This window comes from Neomonachus schauinslandi, chromosome 3 (genome assembly GCF_002201575.2).
Source record: "Neomonachus schauinslandi chromosome 3, ASM220157v2, whole genome shotgun sequence".
NCBI lineage: Eukaryota > Metazoa > Chordata > Mammalia > Carnivora > Phocidae > Neomonachus > Neomonachus schauinslandi.
The window spans coordinates 160917837-160941653 of record NC_058405.1 but is presented as its reverse complement, the minus strand read 5'-3'; the positions used below and the strand labels follow the sequence as shown (position 1 = coordinate 160941653).

Below are 23817 nucleotides of genomic sequence, written 5' to 3'. Positions count from 1 at the left end.
TGAAGTGGTAAACTTATACTCGAATTCTGTTCAGCCATTTATTAACCAGGTGACCCCTCTGCATCTGTTTTCTTAACTGTGAAATGGAGATACATCACATCACAGTAAGTATAAAATAAATGGCAGCTATCATTATTATACATTCACCTCTCAATTACCTGAGTGACATAAGAATAGTAATAAAAATAACTGCATAATTTATAGGTAGGACTGGGAAAAATTTACGTATGTAACTATGAATAAAGATATTTCAGTTGTGGGAAATAAAAATAATTCATACCAAATAACAAAACATTATAGGGGTGCCTGGGTGGCTATTTCAGTTAAATGTCTGACTCTTGGTTTCAGCTCAGGTCATGATCTCAGGGTTGTGAGGTCGAGCCCTGAGTCAGGCTCTGTGCTGGGTGTGAAGCCTGGTTAAGATTCTCTCTCTTCCTCTGCCCCTCCATCTCTCCCTCTCTAATAAAAAAGAAGAAAACAAAAAAACCCTAAGTAACAAAACATTATAAAGATGACAAATCCTCCCTTAGTTTCTCAAATGGTTTCATTGCTTAGACATAAAAAAAATAAATCAACGTAATGTACAGTTGCATTTTTCTATGTAAATCTGCTTTGATCACACCCTTGTCTATACCTAAGAAGTACTGGCTCACACTTTTCCTAGAACAAGTAACTATTTTTACTGAACATGTTTCTTCATGTGGTCTAATTTATTTCATATGGCAAAATTTATTGTTAAACATTTAATTAAAGCACATGAGAATATGCAATGAAAACTGAAAATAAGGAATCTAGATAATCTGATACAAATAGAAAACAGACTTTATGTAGATGAATGACACTACTCCATTAAGAGTGTGGTGAATAAGGGGTGCCTGGGTGGCTCAGCTGGTTAAGCATCTGCCTTCGGCTCAGGTCATGATCCCAGGGTCCTGGGATGGAGTCCTGCATCGGGGTCCCTGCTCAGCAGGGAGTGTGCTTCTCCCTCTCCCTCTGCCCCTCCCCCTGCTCGCACACTCTCTTTCTCTCAAATAAATAAATAAAATCTTTTCTTTCTTTTTTTTCAAGAAAGATTGGTGAATAAAATGAGGATGGGAAACACATCAGGCAAAGAGGCCAGCTGGGAAACTATGTTAAGTTTGGGAAAAGGTAGCACCAAGCTAAGCCATGGCAACAGCAAAGGGAATGAGAATAAGGAAAAACATTCAAAAGATATGTAAGGGAGAATTAAGAGGACATTGTACCTAAAAAGCTATTATGTGTAGGGGATTAGGAGGGATGAGGATAGACTCATGGCTAATATTAATGATTCTGAGTAACTAAAAGATGGAGAAAATAAAACTACAACCCAAGATACAAGAAAAGCAGTCTAGGGTGAGGAGTAGACAAATGAGAAAAGATAATGAATTCAGTTTCAGAAATTTTATATGGAAGCCTCTGTGGAAGAGGTATCCCAACAGACAGACATGCAATTAGAAACAGTGTAAAGTTCAAAAGGCAGGTAAGAATTAGAAATACAGTTGAGAAAGCATTATTTCATATATGTATATAGTGGTGAAGTCATGAAACCACCACTTCACAGAAAGCATAGGTAAAAGGCAAGATGGCTAGGAATGGATCTAGGAACATGATCACTTAAACGGTGTCCAAGAAAAGAAGACTAAAAATTGGAAGAAAACTAGGAGGTTAAGCACCAGTGCTAGAAAAAAATGTATACTTATAGAGGAGAATTACTACCAAAGTTCAGAGACAATAGAAACAGTGTAAGGACTAAAAATAAGTTGTTGCAAATACTCAGGAAAGAGTATTTCTAATGAAGAAGTTTGGGCAAAAAAATTTCTCTAAAACCGAAAAAAAAAAACACATTTTTTTTCCTCTAAAACCAAATTAAAAAAAAATTTTTTTTTTAAGATTTTATTTATTTGACAGAGAGAGAGACAGCGAGAGCAGGAACACAAGCAGGGGCGGTGGGAGAGGGAGAAGCAGATGCCGCGCTGATCAGGGAGCCTGATGTGGGGCTCAATCCCAGGACCCTGGGATCATGACCCGAGCCGAAGGCAGACGCTTAACGACTGAGCCACTCAGGCGCCCCTAAAACCAAATATTTTTAATGATATATTTAAGAATACACTTTTTGACTATTTAAATTCCATAATTTTTAAGTGGTTGTGTTCCAAAAGATACTTCACAAATCACTTGTTTAATTCACAATGAATTTTCCATCAAAAATGTTACAGATAATGGTTAACTTTGTAATTTAGCCCACAATGTAAAAACTATTCTGTACATTTGCAATGGGATGCTTGCAAAGCCATACTGGGGTATGTGAAACAAAACAAAATAAGAAAATATTTTTAAAATACCATGAATTCTGGCAGGTGATGAAAATACAGACAAAAATAAGGAGCTGATATCTTTTACTCTTTGTTCAATGGAAGTTCTTAACTAGCTATACAATGAATTTATTCTAATACAGTATTCAAAATAAAATAATTTTACTACAAATAAAATAAAAGCACTAGCGTCTTCATGAGTTTTGAAGTTATAATTTGGCACCAATTTAAGTCTCATGCGGGAATAATTTTCTACTTATTTTTGTCTGTAAGTATTTTCAGGTAGGTAGAACATTTTACAGCTAATTCTGAAGTATACTTCAGGGAAACTTAAAGAGCTTTAGAGATTGATGCCACTAGTTTTGTACTATTTCCAATTTCACTTTAAAATGTATGAATTTTTGTTTCTTTTGCACTATCTTATTGTCACTATTATACTTGGGGTATATTTGAAAACTAGATAAGGAGAAAAACTGAGAGATGATAAAACGGAAGAACATGAGTTTTCCTAGACTTAATTAAAACCAAGAGGAAGGGACATAAAATTATATGTGTGTACCTGTATAAAGGGGTGAGGAGAGGAAGAGGAACAGGAAATTTCCTGGGGGGGGATTTCTTGGTAAAAAAGAAGAAAAAATAGGGGACACTATTCTTTAAGTATTATTAGATTCAAGTCATTCAACAAAGATATGTGCTGAGTGATAAGCATAGTCAAATTTCAAGGAGTAAATACATAGAAGGAGAACAAGTTATATGCAAGTGACTTCCTATATAAGATACTCTTAGAGTTTCTTTCATGGGTAGGGCCATTATTTTGCATTAAGGGAAATGAGTTACTGTGTCGGATTTATTTTAGGATGTAAGACTGTAAATGGCAGGCATCACAGATAGTAGCACTCTTGATTAATTTATGGCATCTGTATTGGCCAATATATTAATGCAACTTTAAAAAGATTTAAAAATTCGTACTTGAATTTCATCTAAAACTTAGTCATTGAACACAAGGTGGCTATGATAAAGCAATGTAGTATACACATGACTGCCAATGACTCAACAATCAATATTTTGGGTATTTCACAGACCTGTCTTCAAAAAGGGAGATATGTACTCAGATGGTTAGAAAGGCAGGGTTTCCTAAAGAGTTGTAGAGACTCTTCAAAATCTGTTTTGAAATACTGCTAAGCTATGTGTTTTTGCACTTTTCTCTAGAAAAAGGCATTAACCCATCTAAGATACTAAGGGTCTAAAAAGAACAGGTTATAAAACAAAGATCTAAAGGATTGCTAAGAATTCTAAATATATCTAACATTAGCCTCAGTCTTGGTAAGCAGAAGACTAAGGGAAAAGAACCACTGTTTCAATGTACCATAATGGATACAAGAGACAGTGCACTGCACATAAATTACAGTACAATTTTATGACTGTAAATTATGTTTTTCTTTGAAAAATTACAATTAATTGATATAGGAAGTCATCTTAGATTTAGGCCAAAGGTAACAGAATTTAACATATACAACCATTTAAATATCAACTAATTTCTGTACAACAAAGCTTTGTAAATAGTATCTTAACATTTTGAAAACGAAATAATTATAAAGTGTCACCCTTCCTTCATGAGTAAGCAATTTCGAAACAATTAATAAAAACAATAACCAACCCACCAATACCCTCACTATCTTCAACAAATAATTAAACAGGCATCGGAACTCACCTAGATTATCTCTGAGAGCGCTAGCGTCTTCATGAGTTTTGAAGTTATAATTTGGCACCAATTTAAGTCTCATGCGGGAATAATTTTCTACATTAGCTAGTTTCCAGTGAATTGGATTTTGTTTCCTATGAATTTTCATAAGTAAACAAGTAAAATTACTTAGCTTGAAGTTACAAAGATTGGTTGAATGAAATAGAGTAAGAAAGTATCAAGAATTTTACATTTGTTTAGCACCATTTTATAAAAACAGTCACATTCATCATGTCATTTGACCCAAACGACCCTAAAAGAAAACCAGTGTGGATATGCATAGCTGCAGTTTATACATGAAGAACCCTAAGAAGGCTAAATTATTTGCCTGAGATGCCAAGGTGTTTACAGGTATCAGAAATAAGAATTGAACATAAATCTTCACACTTACAGCTGATATCTTTTACTCTTTAACTGTTCAATGGAAGTTCTTAACTAGCTATACAATGAATTTATTCTAATACAGTGTTCAAAATAACTTTACTACAAATAAAGAGAATATAATTGATCTAAACATAAGAGCTAAAACTCTTAGAAGAAAAGACAGGAGTAAGTCTGTGAACTTGGATTTGGGAATGGTTTCTTAGATATTACACCAAAAACATAAACAACAAAAGAAAAAAAGAGGTAAACTGGACTTTGAAATTAAAAAATTTTTGTATACCAAAGGCTACTATCAAGAAAGCGAAAAGACAGGGCGCCTGGGTGGCTCAGATGGTTAAGCGTCTGCCTTTGGCTCAGCTCATGATTTCAGGGTCCTGGGATCGAGTCCCGCATCGGGCTCCCTGCTCCTTGGGAGCCTGCTTCTCCCTCTGCCTTTCTCTCTCACTCTGTCTCTCATGAATTAAAAAAAATCTTAAAAAAAAAAGCGAAAAGACAATCTACATATTTACAAATCATGTATCTGATAAGGGTCTATTACTGAGAAAAAAAACTCTTACAACTGAACCACAAAATGTCAAACAATCTAATTTAAAAGTGAGCAAAGAACTTGAATAGACATTTCTTCAAAAAAGATATACAAATGGCCAACAAGTACGTGAAAAGATACTCAACATCACTCGTCATTAGGAAATACAAATCAAAATCATAAGATACCACTTCACATCCACTAGGATGGTCATAATAAAAAAACTGGAAAAATTTTACAAGTACTGGTAAGGTTGTGGAGAAACTAGAACCTGCAAACAATGGCTAATGGGAATGTTAAATGCTGCAGTTGCTGTGGAAAACTGGCAATTCCTCAGTAAGTTAGACACTGGATTATCACATGACCTAGCAATTTTGCTTGTAGGTATATACTTAAAAGAATTACAAAACAGATGTTGAGGGGTGCCTGGGTGGCTCAGTCAGTTAAGTGTCTGCCTTTGGCTCAGGTCATGATCCTGGAGTCGAGGCCCCACATCAGGCTCCCTGCTCAAGGTAGAGCCTGCTTTTCCCTCTGCCCCTCACCCCATTCATGCTCTCTCTCTCAAATAAATAAAATCTTAAAAAAAAAAAAAAAGAATGGAATAAACATGTTGAAACAAACACTTGTTCACAAATGTTCATAGCAGTACTATTTACAATAGCCATAAAGAAAACAACCCAAATGTCTATCATCTGATGAATGAATAGACAAAATGTGGTATATCCACACAATGGAATATTATGTGGCCTTTAAAAAAGAAGTACTGATACATGCCACAATATAATGAAAACGTAATGCTAAGTGAAAGGGTTAAGGCCACATATTGTATGACTCCATTTATATAAATATCAAGAATAGGCAAATTCATTGAGACAGAAAATGGATTGGTGGTTGCCAGAAGCTGGGTAAAGGAATAGAGAATGACTGCCAAATGGGTCCAGGGTTTCTTTTTGCAGTAATGAAAATGTTCTAAAGCTGGACAGTGGTAATGATTGCACATTATGAATGTACTTAATGTTACTAAATTGTGTATTTTTAAATGGCTAAAATGGTAAAGTTTATGTGTATTTTACCACAATAAAAGGAGTGTAATATATGTGCTATATATTACATTATTATATACATATTATTATAATTCAGCAAAACATAAGTGATTTAGGATCAAGTAAATAAACTGTAAAATACTGAAACACATAACATCACTAACTCTAGCTCAAAGAGGCAGTATCAGGAAGACAGATTCAAGACTGAATTCTACTTTAGAAACCAATATTGCACTGTATGTTCACTAACTAAAATTTAAATAAAAATAAATTAAAAAAAAAAAAGACTTAATTCTACATCACACGGTAAAAGGAAGGGAAACAATTCCATGGTGAAAAACATATATACAAAGCTCTAAACATCCCAGACCTGTAATTCATAAAAAGACAACCAAATTAATTAAAAGCTATTTTTTTGTAAGTTGAATGTTTTAAAAATTGGATGGGAGAGGTCACTGGCTCAAAAAGTTCTAGGCAAGAGTTCTAAAGAAGAAAGGGTATTTAATAAATAATATCCTCCTACCTTTCAGCCCAAGGTCCCCTTTCAGATGTAAGATAGAGCTGTACTGCCTTCCAGCGTCTCAGAGTGATTAACTGTTGATTGCTAAGTTGTTTAAGTGTATTATTATACCTCAAGTTCTCTTGGCGGGCTTTTCTATTAAATGGTTCCACAAAAAACTCCTGAAACAGCAATAAATAATAGCACTGAATCATATATTTAAATAATTTTAAAAATCTGACCCAATAAAATCATGCAGAAAAGGAAAGAAGCTGGTAACCAACAGTATTTTCTTGTTCCATTAGAATAACTTTTTTTTTTTTTTAAAGATTTTATTTATTTGAGAGAGAGAGAATGAGAGAGAGCACATGAGAGGGGGGAGGGTCAGAGGGAGAAGCAGACTCCTGTCAAGCAGGGAGCCCAATGTGGGACTCCATCCAGGGACTCCAGGATCATGACCTGAGCCGAAGGCAGTCGCTTAACCAACTGAGCCACCTAGGCGCCTGAATAACTTTCTTTAATGAAGCATATGATTCTAACTACAACCTATCTGTATTTTGTATAACTTAAAAAATTAAACAATAAACATGTGAAGAACTTCAAAAATGTAATGTACCTCAAAACAGGATTTTGAAACTCAGAATTATAAAACTCATACAGTCAAATAAAATGATCTTCCTTTGGGATCCTTTGCTGTTTAAGGCAATGAGACTCAAGCCTAAATAAAGTAGAAGGAAGAGCAACCACATCCATACTACGACTGGGGACGTGAAAGGCAATGCCAAAAACGAAATCTACAGGGGCGAATCTCTCATCACGAAAAATTTCATCATTTGGACTGTTGCTCTCTGAATAACATTCTAGTTATTAGCAAATTAATTCATATACTTTTCCAGTTTTCAGGATAAAATAGACCCTGATAATAGGTTCTATCAAGATACAACTCTAAGCCTTGAAATTAAAGTTTTACAGCTTTCAAAAAGACAAGTGGTAAGACTGACTTATCTGACTCGCACTGATATTCATCTACCAGGAACTAAATTAACAGTATTAATTTGTTTCAAAAAATCAATACCGAATTACATCAAAAACAGTTAAAGACATCTTTTAGAGAGGTAGTACAGCAGAGTGTCGTTAAGAATATAACATAATTCGGGGCGCCTGGGTGGCTCAGTTGGTTAAGCGACTGCCTTCAGCTCAGGTCATGATACTGGAGTCCCAGGATGGAGTCTCGCATCGGGCTCCCTGCTCAGCGGGGAGTCTGCTTCTGCTTCTGACCCTCTCTCCTCTCGTGTTCTCGCTCTCATTCTCAGATAAATAAATAAAATCTTTAAAAAAAAAAGAATATAACATAATTCTGGGGGCACCTGAGGGGCTCAACTGGTTAAGTGCCTGCCTTCGGCTCAGGTCATGATCTTGATCTTGGGGTCCTGGGATCAGCCCCGCGCTGGGCTCAGCAGGGAGCCTGCGTCTCCCTTTCCCTCTGCCCCTACCCCCAGCTTGTGTGCCTGCTCTCTCTCTCTGATAAATAAATAAAATCTTAAAAAAAAAAAAAGAATATAATTCTGGAGTTAGGCCTGGGTACAAAGCTACTTAATTCTCTGAGGCCTAGTATCCTCATCTCTAAGATGAAGTTGAAAACAACTGTCATCAAAAAAGATTAAGATTTAAAGTGCTTAATACAGTGCCAGAAAAGTAGTGAGCTCTCAATAAAATGTAGCTGTTATTATTATAATTATTACTAGAACTTTGGGAAATCAATGATTTGGGATTATCAAATATTTAACACAGATCATTGCTAAGAAAACTGAAGAAGTCATGACAGCTCCATAAAATTAAACATAAATTTCACGGTTGGCGAAGTTCAAGCAAGAAGAGTATTTTAAGGTTAGATTTCTCTAGAAAAGCTAAGAGTGAAGTTACAGAGAAAGTGTTGATTGGAATAGAAATTGACAGAACTATGAGGGCAATATAAGTTTTTTTTTTTTAAGATTTTATTTATTTGTCAGAGAGCGAGCAAGCGAGAGCGTGAGCAAGCACAAGCAGGGGGAGCAGGAGGCTCCCCACTGAGCACGGAGCCGAAGCAGGACTCGATCCCAGGATCCTGGAATCATGACTGAGCTGAAGGCAGATGCTTAACTGAGTCACCCAGGCGCCCCCACAGTACATTTTAAGAAAAGGAGTTACAAATGAAAACTGCCATTTTGGTTTAACCAAATATATACATAAAAGTCAGGAAAGATATATACCAAAATGTTAACAGTGGTAGATTACAAAGGTTTCTTTTTATACCATTTTATGGAATAAATATATTTTTATTTGGTCATCTTTGTTTCATGTTTGTTTTTAGATCCTGTACATATTTTGTTAGATTGGTATCTGAGTATTTTATTCTTTTTACAGTTATTGTAAACAGTGCTTTTTCAAAATGTCAGTTTCCAATTGTTCGTTGTTAGTATATAGAAATATGATTAAATTTTGTGTATTGATCGTGTCCTGCAATGTTGCTAAACTCATTAATCACAAGAGATTTTTGGTAAATTCATTAGGATTATCTATATAATCATATTATCTGCAAATAGTTTTACTCCTTCCTTCCCAAGGTAAATTACTTCTATTTCTTTTTCTATTCTTTTTTTTTTTTAAAGATCTATTTATTGGAGAGAGAGAAAGCATGGTGCAAGCAGGGGGAGGGGCAGAAGGAGAGGGAGAAGTAAATCTCAAGCAGATTCTGTGCTGAGCCTGACATGGGTCTCAATTCTACGACCCTGAGATCACAACCTGAGCGAAAACCAAGAGTCAGATGCTAACAGACTGAGCCCCCTGGAGCCCCTCTTTTTCTTTTCTTTTTTTTTTTTTTTTTTAAGATTTTATTTATCTATTTGACAGAGAGGGACACAGCGAGACAGGGAACACAAGCAGGGGGAGTGGGAGAAGGAGAAGCAGGCTTCCCGCTGAGCAGGAAGCCCGATGCGGGGCTCGATCCCAGGACCCTGGGACCATGACCTGAGCCAAAGGCAAACGCTTAACGACTGAGCCACCCAGGCGCCCCTGGAGCCCCTCTTTTTCTATTCTTAATGCATTTGCTAGGACTTACAGTGTAACAGGGACTACAGGACTGGTGAGAGTAGACATTCTCACCTAGTTCTCTTTTTAAAAGAAAGCACTCAGTTTTCCATCTTTTTCCTCCTAAAGATTTATTTATTTATTTGAGAGAGAGAGCAAGAACGCAGGGGGTGGGAAGAGCAGAGGGAGAGAGAATCTTAAGCAGACTCCGTGCTGAGCCGTGGCTTGATCCCACGACCCTGAGATCATGACCTGAGTGGAAACTAAGAGTGAGATGCTTAACTGACTGTACCACCCAGGTGACCCCAGTTTTCCATCTTTAAATATGAAGCTGGTTGTAGGATTTTTGTAGAGATTCTATTTCTGTTCCTAGTTTGCTGAGAGCTTTGATCATAAAATGGACGTTGAATTTTGTCAAATGCTTTTTCTACATCTATGGATATGATCATTTAGTTTCATTTTACTAAATATGAATTTGGTCCACTATCATTATATTGATTAATTACCAAATGTTGAAGCAATCTTGCATTCCCAAGATAAACTACCTGGTGTAATTTATTATTTTTTTATATATTGCTGGATCTGGTTTGCATCTATGTTCCCAAGAAATACTGTAGTTTTCTTGTACTACTTTTGTGATTTTTAACCAGTATAATTAATATACAGTGTTACAGGAGTTTCAGGTGTATTCTTGTACTATTTTCATATGGTTTCAATAAGAGGATAATATTGCCTTCATATAATGAGTTGGGAAGTGATTCCACTTTTCTGTTTTCTGAAGAGATTATGAGGAATTGGTGTTATTTCTCCATTAAATGTTCAACAGAATTCACCAGTGAAACCACTTGGGCCTGGAGTTTTCCCTTTTAGACTATACTTTCAGGGATCACTTCTATAGTTTGTTACTAGAGAGGTTTCTCTGAGCGTGTAGAGTACCCGAAACCACGAGGAGGAGGCGTAGTATCCATTCCTGAGAGTGAAGTTGGCTCTGGGTGTTGCTTTTGCAGCTGCCCTTTGTCTTTGATGATCGTTCTCCCTTCTCTTTTGGAGGAGTCAGAGGGAAGGAATGCCGTCTGAGTGGTTTTGGCAGACTTCTTTGTTACTAAAAGTAGGGGTGCTATGGGGGTTTTGCATGCCGTAGATTCATTTACGGGTTTTTTGTTTTATGAGCAGTTGGTAGAGCACTAGCGCAAGTAGTGGGGCAAAGAGAGAAGCAGAGGAGTAGGGGCTCAGGGTGCGGGGCAAAAAAAAAAAAGGAAGGTATATATGTATGTATATATGTATGTATGTATTTATTTTAAATATTTTATTTATTTATTGGAGAGAGAGAGGGAGAGAGGTAAGACAGAGAGAGAGAGAGAGAAAGCACGAGAGGGAGAGGCAGACTCCTGCTGAGCAGGAAAGCCCGATGTGGGACTCGATCTCAGGACCCTGGGATCATGACCTGAGCCGAAGGCAGACGCTTAATGACTGAGCCACCCACGCACCCTGGAAGGTTTTTAAAGTATAAATTCAATTTCTCTAATAGATAAGACTATCCAGGCTATCAATTTATTATTGAATTAAGTTTTGGAAATTTATCCATTTAAGTCATCTTATTTATGTGAATAGATTGGCTTGTGGCAGTCTCTTATTATCATGTTGATACCTGTGGAGTCAGTGGTGATATCCCCCTGTCATTCCTGGTAATGGCAATTTTTCACTTTCTTTTTTTGCTTTGTCAATCTGGCTAGAAGTTTATACATTTTATTGACATTTTCAAAAATATTTATTTATTTTAGTATTTATTTGAGAGAGAGAGAGAGAATGGGGAAGGGACAGAGGAAGAGGGAGAGGGAGAGAGTCTCAAGCAGACTCCACACTGAACTCAGAGCCTAACGCGGGGCTCAACCTTACAACCCGAGATCACAACCTGAGCTGAAACCAAGAGTCCGATGCTTAACCAACTGTGCCACCCAGGTACCCTAATTTTATTGACATTTTAACGAACTAGATTTTAGTTTTATTAATTTTCTCTATTGTTCTTCCTGCTTTCAATTTCATTGATTTCTGCTCTTACTTTTCTTAGTTTCTTATTTGGAAACTAGTTTAGTTTTCTTTCTCTAGTTTCAGGTAGAAACTTAAATTATTAATTTGAGGTCTTTCTTCTTTTCTAAAGCAAGTTTTTAGTGCTATAAATATTCTCTAAGCACTGATCTATACCCAGCCTCCTTAGAGATATGTACTATCAGCTTAACAGACTTTATACATATCAACTATGCATAGAACATTTTGACATTAACTTTTTAATTGTTACTGATCAGTCTTTTTCTTTCACTTCTGAAATAATTTTAAGATTTTATTTATTTATCAGAGAGAGAGATCACAAGCAGGGGGGAGTGGCAGAGGGAGAAGCAGACTTCCTGCTGAGCAGGAAACCTGATACAGGACTTGATCCCAGGACCCTGGGATCATGACTAGAGCAGAAGGCAGATGCTTAACTGACTAAGTCACCCAGGAGCCCTCAATTCTGAAATAATTTTCTAACAACAGGAAACACCATTTGTATTCAGAGTTCAGACTTGTTTTTACTCTTATTTGAATATTAAAAGCTTGAAATCAACATAAAAAAACTAGATACTAAAAACATTTAGGGGCACCTGGGTGGCTCAGATGGTTAAGCATCTGCCTTCGGCTTGGGTCATATGATCCCAGGGTCCTGGGATCGAGCCCCATGTCCAGCTCCTGGCTCAGCAGGGAGCCTGCTTCTCCCTCTGCCTCTCCCCCTGCTCGTGCTCTTTCTCTCTCTCTCTGTGTCTTGAATGAATAAATAAAATCTTAAAAATTAAAAAAAAAAAAATAAAATTAAAAAAAAAATAAAAACATTTAATAATTTTTACCTGAAACTTAAGCTTGCTTTCTCCTCCTTCCCGGTCTCGTTTATGCATATTCACCATTAAGGCTTCATAACAATTCTTCCAATAAAGTGCCATGTCCTCATGACCCTCATAAAATGTATGGGTTTCATACTGCTTCATGTAAGGCACGATCTTATAAATATATACATATATATACAGAAAATTTAACATAGACTTCTATAAAAATGACAACTTAGAAAAATCTCACTCAAAATAGATTAAAACTTACATATTTTTCGATGTAAACTTGCCATTCATTTGAACTGCAATATTCTTGAAAATCTTCAAAAAATGAAGAGCTACCATTGGTAAAAGGTAAAGAAGGCAGGTGCAAGTTCATGAAGAGAAGCTCATAGATTTTGGAAATCAGGGTACGGACCAGGGGAATCAGAAATGAGTAGATTTCAGTCTGTTCCTTAATTGATTGACTTAGAACATGTTCCAGCTTCCCTAAAATGTAACATGCTTCATTCTGATTTTCAATCACTTTGGTCTGAAGAAGGGTGTTTAGCTTAGCTGATGCCATTGCACAAACCTGAGAAAACAGTATAGGTGAGAAAGAACAGAATAAAGCAGACATTTAGCAAAAGTTCTCTGGCTCTTCCTGAAGTTTTGGGTTTTTTTTTAACTCAATTATAAAAGCAGAATATACAGAAAAGGAGGAGTGGATAATTAATCACCCCAACATCTATTATACTCCTTCTTATAGTCTGCAAGGATAAGGGAATGCTTCCATCTCTAGTTCCAACAAGTCCTAAAAGGTATAAGCCAAACAGAATATCCAAACACTTTCCACAGTGAGTGGTTCAGGTAACTAATCTTTCAGTCAACTCATGTCGCTGCTTTTGTCACGGATTCATTTGGGGATGGCCTTATCAGTTCAAGTTCAGAACTTTTACATAATAACTGTCAAGAACTGTGAAGGGTCTCAGATTTTGCCTTACCTCCAAGATAATAAGTGAGCCTGCCACAGTTTCAGAGATGCTGGCAGAAGACATGGGACTCCTGGTTCAGAGACAAAGACCTATAGCAATCCCAACAGCCAGAATATCAGTGTTTGCCCTGGTACCCTGAACTGTTATTCCCATGGTGAGAGATGAACAGGACTAGATGATGCATGCACACCCAGTGGCTGCAATATAGGGGAGGAACCCCAAGCATAAGGAACCTAAATCTTCTATACCAGGTGTAAGTTAGCCTGAACTTTGCCTTGGAGGGAGACACTATCTTTATTATACTAGACAGTAAACAAACCTGCCTTTTGCTCTGGAGGGAGAGAGAATCTCTGTCTTCCAAAGCTGTTCACAATACCTGCATCCTCAAAAAGATCGTTCATAACAAAGACATCTAGTGTCTCTATTTATAAGATATGCAGAAACATAAGAAATCCATGATTTCTTATGGATTTCTTATGGCGTCTGGGTGGCTCAGTCGTTAAGCGTCTGCCTTCGGCTCAGGTCATGATCCCAGGGTCCTGGGATCGAGTCCCACCTCGGGCTCCCTGCTCGGCAGGAAGCCTGCTTCTCGCTCTCCCACTCCCCCTGCTTGTGTTCCTGCTCTCGCTATCTCTCTCTCTGTCAAATAAATAAATAAAATCTTTAAAAAAAAAAAAAAAAAGAGAGATCCATGAAGAACCGTCTACCAACAGTGACAGTAAGAAGAGGCACTCTCTCTCTTTTTTAAAGATTCTATTTATTTGTTTGAGAGAGAGAGCATGAGTGGGGGGGGAGGGGGGAGAGGGAGAGGGAGAAGCAGACTCCCCGCTGAGTAGGGCCTCCATTCCAGGACTCTGAGATCATGACCTGAGCCAAAGGCAGATGCATAACCAACTGAGCAACCCAGGTGCCCCAGAAGCACTCTCTTTATCTGATATAAATGAGGAAGCATGCATGTAGCATCAACTGCTATTGGCAGCATTTTGTGACAAGGGCAGCCAGCTTAAGACAAGCTGACACATGAGGGAAAGGAGTGCTGTGAAAATAGCAAATAAATGGAACTGAAGCCTTGATTAAATCATGCCTTAAGTTGAACTACAGAATTTTCTATTATCTGAGCCAATAAATCTCCTAAACTCAGTCAATTTGGGTTGATGCTTCTGTTATCTGGAATCAAAGCATTATGACACATAAAGGATAGGTATAAGGGAGACTGAGTCCTTGACAGAAATGTCACTACCCTTAAAATTCCCAAGGAAAATACATGTACTAATAAGCCCAGGCAAAGGAATCCTCTATATTACCATTAAACATTGGCCTTAACCCCAACACAGGAAGGTAAATTAGGTCATAAATGGGGCCTCCTTATGTCCAGGCTAGATCTAAGCCATAAAACCATGGTAGGACAAATGATATAAACTATCTCGTCACTTAACACTATGTTGCAATGTTGGAACTTATTACTTTCAAAATGAAGAAAACCAACAGAAAAGAGTCAAGTATCAGAATGTGACATCACTTCATGATTGTATTTGTTTCAAAAGCTAGTCTAAGCTGTATGCACAGGTCTTTGCAGGCCAAGGCAATAAAAGACCTTAGGCAGTCTTTCCACACAAGCCTTAAAAAGGCAAATAGCACTGGAGGAAATAATATCTAAGATGGCTCAAGACTTTAACTTTTGTACCTTTAACTTAAGCTTCTACTGGTGAAACTTTTCTAGAACTCTCCTCAGACTTTCCTCAATCCTTCCTTTTAGTCTTTGAATGTGACTAAAGCAACTTAATTCTAATAGAGACCAACAAATATAAGAAAAAAAGGACATAAAATCTCATCATCCAGGAAATGCCAATGCTAATAATTCTGGACTTTTTTGCTACGTGTTTTTTAAAATACTGTTTACATAGAAAGTTGAATATCTAGTGCTTTGTTTTTAACTTAATATCATGGTATTAAATAAACTATAAGCTTATGTATTTATTTAAAATTATAAAGATACCTTTAATGAATACAAGATAATTTATTTGACCACTGTCTTAATTTTGGATACACACACACTATATACGGATATATATGGCCCCCCTACCTCCACTATAAAGAGTACTGAATTAGGGTCACCTGAGAAATTACAAAAAATACCAATGCCCTAGTTCCTCCATTTTGATATAATTACTAAGGGTGATGCCCCACAAAGGTATTTTTAAAAAAGCTCCTCCGGGTGATTTCATATTCTCATCACTGGCTGAGTTAAGACAACTGGGGACAAAATGGAGACCACATGCTGCACTAAATAAATCAACAACCACCTAGTCCTGCTTTAGAGACAAGCTAGGAAATGTTAACATTTATGTGACATCTCCTAGTACTTATATACTGATATTTAACTAGTAAGTATGAGCAAAACAAAACAAGTTTGTAGCCAGATTGGCGAAGAAGCTCTATTATAACCCCTTTACGGGAAGAAGTTGCTTTCCCAGCCTTTTGTGCTTTTATTCCAGAGAGAATAAAATTAAACAACTAGCTAGTAAAAAATGTGTTAGGTTACTAACTACTGGTAAACAAGATATCTATAGGTTCTGTACTCTATTAATGTTTTGCCTTCAGGCTTTTTTAAAATTTAAGTTCAATTTAATTAACATATATTGTATTATTAATTTCAGACGTAGAATTTAGTGATTCATCAGTTGCATACAACACCCAGTGCTCATCACTTCACGTGCCCTCCTTAATGCCCATCACCCAATTACCCCATCCCCCCACCCACCTCCCCTCCAGCAACCCTCAGTTTGTTTCTTATAGTTAAGAGTCTCTTAATGGTTTGCCTCCCTCTCTGTTATCTTATTTTATTTTTCCTTCCCCTCCCCTATATTCATCTGTTTTTTTCCTTAAATTCCACATATGAATGAAATCATATGGTATTTGTCTTTCTCTGATTGATGTATTTCGCTTAGCATGATACTTTCTGTTCCATCCACCTCGTAGTAAATGGCAAGATTTCATTCTTTTTGATGGTTGAGTAATATTCCATTGTGTTGTGTGTCTGTGTGTATGTATTGTACATACATATATACCACATCATCTTTATCCATTCATCTGTAGATGGACATCTGCGCTCTTTCCATATTTTGGCTATGGTGGACATTGCTGCTATAAACATTGGGTGCATGTGCCCATTTGAATCTTTATTTAACTAGTATTTATACAGCCCTACTATGGGACAGACATTGGATATTTAATGGTAGACAAACTAAACAAACAAATATTTTATTTATGGAAACTTCATCAAAGATAAACACTGAGGGTAACTAGAAGTGGGGGAAAAAAAAAAAAAAAGAGTCCTCATATCTAAAATAACTACCTGGCATGCTTGCTGCAACTGCTTTAATAGCCATCAGGCTGATATTAATGAAAAAGCCCCAAAAGCTATCCTCATTCTACTTCTAGGTAGAGAAAAATAGAATACTACCCACGAACATCTATGTGTACAAAGGTTGTCTGGTATTCTGGATTACTATCTGAGGATATAGTTTTAGAGTAGAATTACTAGACAGAGTGTGATCATCTTTTTAAGTACCTAATTCATATATTTTCAGATTGCATTTGAATGGCTGCACAATTCAAGCTTCCACGATCCATGTATCAGAAAGCCCATCTTCTTATTTATTTAGCTTTTCTGCATTTTCCATGTTTCTACAATGAACTTCTTCTACTTTTATGATTAAGAAAAAAAAATCCTATTTTTAAAAAGTTATTAACATATTACTATTCATATTATCATTATCAAAATATGTGAAGATTTCAATCATCTGAAAAAAATTTATGCATAGAAAAATATTGACAGTTATTTCTTCTTGGGCTACGGGATGATGGATTTATTTTCTTCTCTTCATGTTTCTGTGTATTTTCCATAATGAGCACATGTTACTTTTACAATTAGAAAAAAAAAAAAAAATACCCATTGAAAACTATGGCCTTTTAAAAATACAGCAACCTCGGGGTGCCTGGGTGGCTCAGTCGGTTAAGCGACTGCCTTCGGCTCAGGTCATGATCCTGGAGTCCCGGGATCGAGTCCCACATCAGGCTCCCTGCTCGGCGGGGAGTCTGCTTCTCCCTCTTCCCCTCCCCCTGCTTGTGTTCCCTCTCTCGCTATGTCTCTCTCTGTCAAATAAATAAATAAAATCTTTTAAAAAAATAAATAAATAAAAAAAATAAATAAAAATACAGCAACCTTATGGAATTTTAATCTCTCCATGTTCTCATCAACATTACGGTAAGTTTATGTTTATTATAAACCATCCCCACCCCTACCAAGTACTTAAAATTCCAATATCAAAAGAAAATAAAAAGGGCCAGGTAAATAGCAATGGGATACATGTTATGATTAATCCAGCCCAGGTTCTCCAATGTAAATAGAAAGATGACAGACTAAAATTCATGTGGAACTTGTCCAACCTTTAAAATTTTTAATTAAAAATAGAAATAATTAATATTCCTAGGGTCCATATTTTATTTATCTATATTTTGACACCCTAGCACAATGCTCATACTTGGTGGGTATTCAGTGTTTAATGAATTAAAAAAGTATGAGATATAATGTAAAACTGTGGATTAATAAAGAAATAGAAAAAGATTTTGAAAGAAACAAAAAATAATTTTCCTAAAAATTATAAATGTCCAATAAAAAATACTATTTTAGACTCCCATCCACTCCCAAAGAAAAGAGTAAATCACCAACTGAATGCTTACAGTATAATGCCTTATACTGCACATGTATAAAAACATGTATAAATAGGCGAGGCCGGCTGTTTACCTCCTAGCTACATTAAATATAGATGATATGAGTAACGACTCCTTGTATAAGCTATGTATAAATCCTTTAAAAACTTAAAATTATACTGAGTCATATACATCAGAGAGAAACAATGAGCTGCCTCTGAAACCTTTTTCTGATTATCAAAACTGAAACTAGAGGGAAATCCTGGATATTTTTGGAACTAATAAAAAAATTAAAATACTGAAAATTTATTATTATTTAGTTATTACACAAATAACTTCTATGCTGCATGCTAAGTATAGAAAATAACGCAAAAGAATTGACAAACCTGCAAATTTCCCCTTCCAATGAATCCTAGAAGCAACTGGATTTGAATTTGAGGCAGTTTTGCCCATACTTGACCTTCAGAATACCAAACTGACAGACCATCAAAGAGTAGCATCAGATCGTCTAAAAGCTATCACAAGGGAAAAATTGAGAAATAAAAACATTGTTTTAAAGTCTACTGATGAGTTTTCCCCAACAGTAATGCACATCATAAATATTTCAAAACTAGCTTAATATTCAATTGGTAAAAGGCAAAAGAATTATCCTGGTAATAACTAACAAAGTTGGTTAACTATCACATTTTATCCATGTTTGTTCTGATTAAATATTAATGCTCTAAAAAGGGGGGGTACAAAATTTTTTTTGTTGAATAAAGTCCTTGACTACCAGAAAAATAATATCAAAGAGTTATTACTGCACCTTCTCAGTCCACATGTTTGAATTAACAAGGCCCTCTGACTGCAGAAAGTCCTGTATGATCAGGATGAGTCGGGAGGCATTTTCAGCAGTTACTGGATTCGTTTTTGATTCTCTGTTTTCTGTGACTGTCCATTCTAACATGTTCTGTAGCAAACTAAGGGCAAAACAAAATCGTCTTAAAATCATTTTAAGTTTAGAAAAATAGTAAAACATGAAAAAAACCCCAGTTATTCATTAATATGTCTGTAAAGATATACTATCACTGGCAGGGATCAGAGGACATTTAATAACAATGAAGCAGCTTTTTAATCTCTGAAGTACCTATCTTTAATAAACATAATACAAAAGACAAAGTAAAAGTTATCGTTCTATTTAACTATAAAAAGCTATTGAAATAATTCAAATTCCAGTCTCTATGAGGTAACTTAAAAGTTTCTTTAAAACTGGAAATTGGAAAGGTAAGAAAAGAAAGCTTTATTATGTCTCACAGAGGGTCTAGCCCTGCAGAGAACTCTAAATGCTTTAGAGAAGTAATTTTAATGAAAACACTACTTGCTTCCCTCAGCATGGAAACTCTCAAACTTGGACAAGACTGCAGAACACAATAAACCAAATGCTTAGATATTACAAAAACTAATTTAAACAAGGAATATATAATCACTGAAGCCCAAACTAAAGATTTAAATCTCCTCACACTTTTGGATTTCTCTCTAGATTCCACTAAAATGGCAACAGAGAGGAAAAGGGGCTGAGCATGAAGTTTTTCCTTTTCTCTCACTACACCCACTGAATCCTGAATAAATGTTCAATAAAAAATACTATTTTAGACTCCCATCCACTCCCAAAGAGTAAATCACCAACTGAATGCTTACATTAATTTTATTTCATCTGAGGGTCGAAGTAGTTCACTGGATATTCCTGGTTTAGTTAGTGCTGAAAACACTTGTCCCCGTTCAATCCAAGTACCATTATCAGACTTTTCTAGTCCCTTACACATTACATAGTTCAAAATATTTGTCAGTAATTGAAGAAGCTCCTCCTCACATCTCTATAAAAAAGATAAACTAATATTAAATTATTGGAAGGAGGTGGTGTTAGAAGCACACAAAAAGAACCATCACATATACTGACTATCATCATTTAACATATTTTCAAAGTGTCTTGATAAACCCGGAGTTTTGCTAAGTAGGCCCTAGAGATATGAGGATGAATAAGATACCTGCTTTTCTCAAGATATAATTTAGTGACTTCAAGGTTTCCAGAATCTTAGATCATGAGACTTAGAACATGAATATAATATGAAATTGTTAATAATTACACATTCCTAAGGATTAGAAGTATATAATAGACATGGACAAATAAGGAATTTTACCTCTTGGCTTTCAAGTAAAGAGAAGTCATCACCAAAGCCTGGATCATTTATGACGCTGCTCTCTTTGTCAGAATGCACAGAAAATGATTTAGTAGATTCTATTGGGGATGGCGTGCTAGGCAGGCTGTCTGGCATGTGACTTCCACTGTCACTCAGTTCACATGAGTCTATTCCACTGAGATCTAAACTCAAATGTGAAGGGTTATTATTCCAGAATTCTTCTTGATTCTCTGATTTGAAAGATAATTCTCCCACAGAACTATCTTCTTGAAATAATGGTGTGTGTGAGTCTAGAGAGTGTCTATCCTCTAAACTCCACTGATCTGAAGACACATTAGCTGAGGCAAAAGAGTTGATTCTTTCCTCATCGATCTTTTCATCAAAGTTCCTCTTAATATCTTCAGCTGAGAAATTTTTATCACTGTCTTTCATTGAAATAGCCCTACTGTGCTTATGGAGAGTATTTCCATTTTCAAAATTTGTTTTTAAAAAAAGCCTAACTAAAGTGTCTTGCCAACCCACTTGTTGAGATATTTGATGTGCTGCATCTGGCTGGGACTGCAAAATCTGTAAAATCTGCAAAGATTAAGAATACAAAATTCATCAAAAAGTACACAGTACTTCACATCAAAAACATTTTCTTTTCAGTTATTTTAGAGACAAAGTAATTTAATGAGAAACTGTGGGAAGACATACTTTCAAAAGATTATGTTAACTGGATTACAAACTATCTGTAGGGTACACACTGTGTTTTTAACTAATCTGCATATATTACTCATTGTACAGACTACTTAAATATTTGCTGAAAGATAAAAAGGGGAAAAAAATTATCCACCACATGTCAACACACTCATGTTATTAATTTAATTTGATCAGAGAGAAAATATAAATAGAATGAAGGTATATATAAAATGTAATAAAGTTATATCCTCTCAACTAAACACCTTCCATGAACCTACTACATTTGTTTAGCAAATACGGAATACATACTGTGTACCAGGCCCCCCCTGGCCCTAGGATTAAGGGAGTAAGTAAGACACTCAGATACTTTAATAGAACCTAGATCTCCCAAGAATGTTTCCCCATCTCATTTTTTTTTCCAGGCAAAGTTAATGGTTGCTTTTGCAAAACATTTTTTTCCCGTTAACTCTATATTGTACAAACACTAATTCCAACAAGATGGATACTGCTATTTAGCTGGAAAAAGAAACAGAAATTAAAGAATAGACACTGACATGTCAATGTGTATGATCTCTATTATCCAACTGATTCCACATTTTTTTTGGATTAAAACAAGTTCTCAAACACTGCCAGATACTCAGTTAAGATCTTTAAGACATTTTTCTCACAAAGCCATAAACTTCTATGTAGATGGAAAGAATTCTTGCTCCCAGTATTCAGAGAATCTCTTTTATCTGTAACTCTGACAAGTGTCATAGGAGATGAATAATGTTGGTAGGGACTTTACTAGCTCGGGCTCTAATGCATGCTGACGCTGAGACAGTAAGCAACAAGTCACAATGAGTCACAATGACGTGTAGTTCTTTTCCTCACTAATCCTATCGGTGAGCTACCATTACTCTACTGATGCAGAATATCAATTTTTTTCCTTAGTAAAGAAATTTTCATGATTTCATGACTTTAAAAGTTCTGTAAAATAAGATTTATTTTATGTCTACTTTATATACATGTAATGGATAAAAACTAGGCTGCACTGAAAGCTATTTTCAAACTGAAAGGAAAGGATCAATCTATATAACCTGCTTCAAGAACAATACGCCAAAATCCATCAAAATGTGGTATGTGAATATACTGTGACACAGCAATTCCATTTCATGGATTATATCCTACAGATGTATTACCAAAAACAAGTAAAAATATATGTAAAAAAGTTCTTAACAGAAGTTTAACACAGAAAAACAGGAGACAACCTAAATATCCATGAACAGGGAGGGAACTAGGTAATACTTTATACAATAGCCACAGAATAAAAACTATACACAGCTGTTAAAGAGAAAGATATACATCCAGACTTACTGATGGAATAATAGAATAACATAATTAGGGAGTAAAATTAAAAAGAAAAGCAAGGAAGCAAATTAAATAGGTCAGTGATTGCTAGTGGAAGAGAGAGGAGGCTATAATCAGGAAGAAGCACACAGGATAACTATTTCTTGACTTAGAGGGATGCATTGAAGGCAACTCACTGTTACTTTTCCATAAAGTTCAAAAGATTCAGAAATTCTAAAATATGGTATATGAATTTGAAATGGTCATAATCATTAAGATTCTTGACAAAAAAAACCTATTGTCTTGTAATAAATTTTTTACTGTGGAAAGGGAGTATTTCCAGGAGACCATGTAAAGCTAAGAACACATTTTTATGCTGATTTAATAATTACATGGAGTTAATTCACCTCAAAACACTAAATTACTTATTTATAAAATTGTGTTAAATAACAGAAATTAAAACTTATACCCGGTGTAAAATACTCAATATGAAAGTTATTCACAGTATAACAATACTGTCATTTTTAAAGTGTATCTTAAAAGTTTACTAACCTTTCTGCAGATAACCACCCTGACATTTATATGTGTTCTGTGAGATATATATACCACAGACAACAGGTCTTTGAAATTAATAGCAGGATCTATGGTGGGAAAAAATAAAGTTAAAATTAAATTCCAGACATGAGAGACGATGGACTCTGAAAAACAAACAGGGTTCTAGAGGGGAGGGGGGTGGGAGGATGGGTTAGCCTGGTGGTGGGTATTGAGGAGGGCACATTCTGCATGGAGCACTGGGTGTTATGCACAAACAATGAATCATGGAACACTTCATCTAAAACTAATGATGTAATGTATGGGGATTAACATAAGAATAAAAAAATTAAAAAAAAAAATTAAATTCCAGAGATAGCCAAAGAAAGAACTGTGAGTGATAGTTACATAATAAAATAATTGTTTCATTTTTATTTTTCTTGCTGTCAGCAATAGATATCCTTTATTTTTTTCTAGCTTTACTGAGATATAACTGCCATAAAACAGTGTATAAATTTAAGGTGTACGACATGATGATCTGATATAGGTATATACTGCAAAATAATTACCACAATAAGGTTAGTTAACATCCATCACTTCATATAGTTACCATTTTCCTTTTGTGGTAAACTTTTAAGATCTGCTCTCTTAGCAACTTTCAAGTATATAATATTATTAACTATAGTCACCATGTTGCACATTAGATCCCCAGAACTTATTCATCTTATAACTGGAAGCTTGTACCCTTTGACCACCTTCACTCATCTGCCCCCCACCCCAAGCCCCGGCAACTACCAATCTACTGTCTCTAGGAGGTTGTTTTTTGTTTTTTAAGATTTTATTTATTTGACAGAGATAGAGAGATAGTGAGAGCAGGAACACAAGCAGAGAGTGGGAGAGGGAGAAGCAGGCTCACCACCGAGCAGGGAGCCCGGTGCGGGGCTTGATCCCAGGACCCTGGG

General features: G+C 35.8%; 1 protein-coding gene and 1 non-coding gene across 2 annotated transcripts in view; one reads left to right on the top strand and one right to left on the bottom strand.

Moving 5' to 3' along the window:
• Nucleotides 1–23817, bottom strand: part of NBEAL1 (neurobeachin like 1) — a 173884-nt gene that overhangs the window by 62535 nt on the left and 87532 nt on the right. The window contains 9 exon segments of the mRNA XM_044913621.1: nucleotides 4045–4169; nucleotides 6551–6708; nucleotides 12472–12621; nucleotides 12719–13024; nucleotides 18524–18652; nucleotides 18943–19096; nucleotides 19815–19990; nucleotides 20315–20890; nucleotides 22877–22965. Coding sequence (XP_044769556.1) covers nucleotides 4045–4169; nucleotides 6551–6708; nucleotides 12472–12621; nucleotides 12719–13024; nucleotides 18524–18652; nucleotides 18943–19096; nucleotides 19815–19990; nucleotides 20315–20890; nucleotides 22877–22965 — 1863 coding nt within the window.
• LOC123324538 lies at nucleotides 10460–10674 on the top strand. The gene has a single exon (XR_006539881.1). It is a non-coding gene; the product is annotated as a small nucleolar RNA U3 (small nucleolar RNA).